The 4,326-nt window shown below is 50.8% G+C and overlaps 1 protein-coding gene across 1 annotated transcript; it reads right to left on the reverse strand.

Annotated features, from left to right (window-relative positions):
* Positions 1-452: 452 nt before the first annotated feature.
* On the reverse strand, positions 453-2,871 carry LOC112345375 (probable inactive leucine-rich repeat receptor kinase XIAO). Its single transcript, XM_024671993.1, has one exon. It carries the CDS (start codon positions 2,853-2,855, stop codon positions 603-605), a length of 2,253 nt encoding a protein of 750 aa, XP_024527761.1. The 5' UTR covers positions 2,856-2,871; the 3' UTR covers positions 453-602.
* Positions 2,872-4,326: the final 1,455 nt, after the last annotated feature.

The following is a 4,326-nucleotide window of genomic DNA, read 5'->3' on the forward strand; positions in this document are numbered from 1 at the left end:
GCGCAAAATAACTCCCAATAAACTCTCTGTCATACTTCAGCTAAAAGCTTTTCAGGAATTGCCTGGAAAATCCCTTGCATCATCTTTTGCACTACTAGACAAAGATCCATGGCTACTAGCATTTGAGCCCTCTTTATATACTAATATATATAAAGTTCAAATCAAGTTTGGATGGTCAAACAAGTAAATATAAATAGCTACAAGACAAATGAAACTATAAAAATAAGATAAATAGGCTATAATTTAGTTAGGAGCCTAGAAACTAGCTTACATGTGTGCAATGAAGAATTGACAGGCTAAAATCAAACAACATGTGCTAGTACAGTTTGACAAGTCAAAAAACATAAGATAATATAAAAAGTTTATGAATACAGGCTGACTAGTCTCTACTACGATGAATATTCTGAATATTCAACGATGTGGTTGCCCCATATTCCAATAAAGAAAGTTTTTTGACTTTGGCCATTTAAATGAGTTGAGCTTCAATACTGTTATGTGGTAATGAAGTTTAGCCATAAAATGTAGGATTGATTTTCATTAAGCGGTCATGGTGATGGATTATCATGGAAGCTAGAAAGGATGGCAGCGGCACGGTAGATGAGCTAGAGATTTGATTGCCAGCATCCACAGAGCTGGGAATGAGCTCTGTGGATTGTCGCAAAGTAGGTCCAGAAGAACGCGATGAAGAAGGCTGCCACGAAGATGGCGACAGTGACAAGTGTTGTCACGTCCCTATGGTCCTGTTCGCTACCACCTTGTCCGTCTCTTTTAGGTCTATGCGGCGGCGTAACAGTGCTCGAACAGGTGATGGTCAGTGGCAAGCCACAGAGCTGGTTCCCTGCGAAGAGAGCCGCGTCCATGGACGAGAGTTGCGTGCTGTCAGGTGTCCGTCCCACCAGGCTATTGTTGGAGACGTCGAAGACAGTGAGAAACGAGAGGTCTGTCACGGACGATGGTATGGAGCCATTGAGACGATTGCTCGCAAGCAGCACCCAAGAGAGATTCCTTGCCTTCCCCAGGGACTCGGGAATGGGACCTGTTAGCTGGTTGTGGCTCAGGTTCAGCAGTTGGAGATTGTAGAGGTTGCCAATGGCCGCCGGAATGCTTCCAGTCAGCTGGTTGGAGGAGAGGTCGATGGTTGTCGGGAAGGCGAAGCTGTCGTAGACGTGTCCTTGGCTGGTATAAATATCCAGCGGAACCCGTTTGCTCTCTTGGTAAAGCTGGACGTTGGCAAACAGTCGGCCAATGCTTACCGGAATCTCTCCCGAGAACCTGTTAAGCGAGAAGTACATGGCTCGTAAGTTCGTAAGCCTGGGAAGCCAGTCCGGGATGGAGCCGCTGAAGCTGTTGTTCGAGAGAAGGAGGAACTGCAGAGACGACATGTTTTGCAACATGGCCGGGACTTCTCCAGACAAGTTGTTCGATTCAACGTTGAGGGCTATCAGCGAGCTCATCTTGCCATAGGAGGCCGGGATGGAGCCAACAAGATCGTTGTGGGAAAGCGTCAGAAAGAGCAGGCGGCTCAAATTTTCGAAGCTGGCAGGGAGATTTCCAGAGAACATGTTGTCGTCCAGCATGAGCAAGACGAGCTCCGTGCAGTTGGAGAGTCTGGAAGGGAGCTCCCCGCTGATGTAGTTGCCGTTTAGAACTAGCCACTGGAGATGCGAGAGCTTCGAGAGCTCGCCTGGGATGGTTCCAGTCAAGTCATTGCCATCGAGCCCTATCTTTCTGATGTTCGAGAAGTTCCCAAGCTCCGGAGGTATGGCGCCACTAAAACGATTCCCCCCGAGAACCAGCATCTGGAGATGCGAGAGCTTCGAGAGCTCGCCTGGGATGGTTCCAGTCAAGTCATTGCCGTCGAGCCATATCTCTCTGATGTTCGAGCAGTTCCCAAGCTCCGAAGGTACGGCGCCACTCAAACGATTCCCCGTGAGAAGTAGGATCTCCAAGTTCCTCAAGCTTCCCAGCGTATCCGGGATCGTTCCGTTAAACCCGTTTTGCCAGAGGGATAAAATCTCGATGCTTGCAAGGTCGCCATCTTCCAGCTCCAGTGGCCCGGAGAGAAGGTTGTTTGCAGCGCGTAAATCTGAGAGCTTGCGTAGCCTTCGCAAGCTCGGTGGCAAACCACCCTGGAGCGAATTGTTGGAGATACGCAAGTACCTGAGCTCCAAGTTCTTGCTCCAAATATCGGGTAGATCTCCTCTAAACCTGTTATACGATATGTCCAGGCGCGTCAAGTTCGTCATCTCCCCGAAAGCTTCTGGAATGGAGCCGCTGAGTCCGTTGTGCGAGAGTTCCAGTGCCTCCAGTCCCAGGTTACCACCAATGGAAAAGCTCCCAGTTAAGTTGTTGATGGACAGGTTGAGCGATCGCAGCGTCAAGCTAAACTTTGGGAGCCCGGCCATTGTTAAGAAGTTCGCACTGAGGTCCAGGCTTTCCAAACTCTCGAGGCTGGAGAGATTGCCCGGGAACTCTCGCAGAGAATTGGAGCTCAAGTTGAGGAGCTTGAGCTGCGTGTTCTTGCAACCAGGGACTTTCAGCGAGGAGAGGCCGTTTTGCGAGAGGTCCAGGCGAGCCAGAGCTGGAAGCTCGTCCCAGATGGCAGGAAGAACTCCTGAGAGATTAAACCTGGACAGAGCGAGGCCCTCCACTACGTTGTCCGAGCTCCACTCCACACCCCGCCATGCTCTTGGATTGGCGGTCTCGTTCCACACTTTGATACCAAGCCTGTCACGGAGAGAGAGAAGAACCTGTGTGTCGTTCACGATTGTGGATGGATTCGTGGGGCACTGTGACCGGGATCTTGTGAGAAAGACGAATAGAAACAAAGGCAGCAGCAAATCCGAGAGAGACATGGCCGATGCTCTTTAATCAAACCAATGGATCAGAACTGTTGTGGTGTGAAAAGGGATGGACATAACACTCATGAGCTCGTTCATTGTGTTCCGACTCTTTTTACAACATGACTCATGACCACGTGGACATGCCACGTCAGCTGTTCGAGACTGACATCTCGACACTCCCACTCTGGCTCGATCAGCTGAGAGGATGGACTACCCCTCCCACTCAGCCGAAACAGATGGAGAGCAGACTCCCAGTGCGGCGCGATGGCGTTCAAAGGAGTCTCGAGCCAAAGCCTTCGTGAGTATATCAGCCACCATTGCCTCGGTGGGGCAATATTCCAGCAACAACTTTCCATTTTGGACTTGTTCCCTCACGTAGTGGAAATGAATCTCGATGTGTTTCGTCCGAGAATGGAAGCGTGGATTGGCGGCCAGTGCAAGAGCACTTTGGTTGTCCGAGAACAGCACCATAGGGCCGGTGCAAGCAGGAATCTGGGGCAGGTCACGGCAGAACTGGGTCAACCAAATCACTTCTTTGCTGGCAGCGGTTAGGGCAATGTACTCTGCCTCTGTCGAGGACAGAGCCACCAGCGGCTGGCGCTTACTGCTCCAGGACACAGCAGCCCCATGGAGCAAGAACGTATACCCGGAGGTAGAGAGCCTTGAGTCCTGGTCGCCCGCCCAGTCCGCATCCGAGTACCCATGAAAGTTCCTGTGACACAAGTGAAGCTGCAAATGCAAGGTACCTTGAACGTAGCGGAAAATCCGCTTCACAGCTTGCCAATGTGCAGGTCGGGGGTTCTCGAGGAACTGGGAGACCATCCCAACAGCATAGGCGAGATCTGGTCGGGTTCCCAGCATCAAATAAACAAGACTTCCCACAGCTTGACGATATGGCACCGTGGCCATGTACTCTCTTCCTCCGTGACAGGGGCCATGTCACGGCTAAGTTTGTGATTGACCTCAAGAGGTGTGGCCACAGAAGAGCAGTCTAGCATATTGAAGCGTTCCAAGATCTCCCTTGCATAATGAGCTTGTGTCAAACTCAAGGTGCGTGCTCCTAGATTGCGTATAATTTGGATGCCAAGGAAATGGCGAAGCTCACCCAGGTCAGACATCTCAAATTCTTCACTCAGCTTCTTTTTCATCTCGTCCAGCAATTGGCGGGATTTTGCACCAAGAATGCAGTCGTCAACGTACACAGAAAATCGTCACCACACTTGTACAGGTACACGTTTCCTTCCACTGCAAGAGGAACACACCCCAGGCTCTTGAAGAACGCATCAATGCGTTCAAACCAAACCCTTCCCATACAGGGCGCGATTCAGCTTGCAAACAAGATGTTCCTCACCAGGTTTGACGAATCCAGGTGGTTGCTTGACGTAGACCTCCTTGTTCAACTTGCCGTGCAGGAAAGCAGTGCGAACGTCCAACTGGTGCAGTTCCAGGTCGTACTTGGCAGCCAGTGCAAGGATGACTCGCA

The sequence above is a fragment of the Selaginella moellendorffii genome, unplaced genomic scaffold (genome assembly GCF_000143415.4).
Source record: "Selaginella moellendorffii unplaced genomic scaffold, v1.0 SELMOscaffold_8, whole genome shotgun sequence".
Taxonomy (NCBI): Eukaryota; Viridiplantae; Streptophyta; class Lycopodiopsida; order Selaginellales; family Selaginellaceae; genus Selaginella; species Selaginella moellendorffii.

Coding starts and splice junctions, on each gene's coding strand:
- LOC112345375 (XM_024671993.1), bottom strand. CDS start 2,855: ATGTCTCTCTCGGATTTGCTGCTGCCTTTGTTTCTATTCGTCTTTCTC.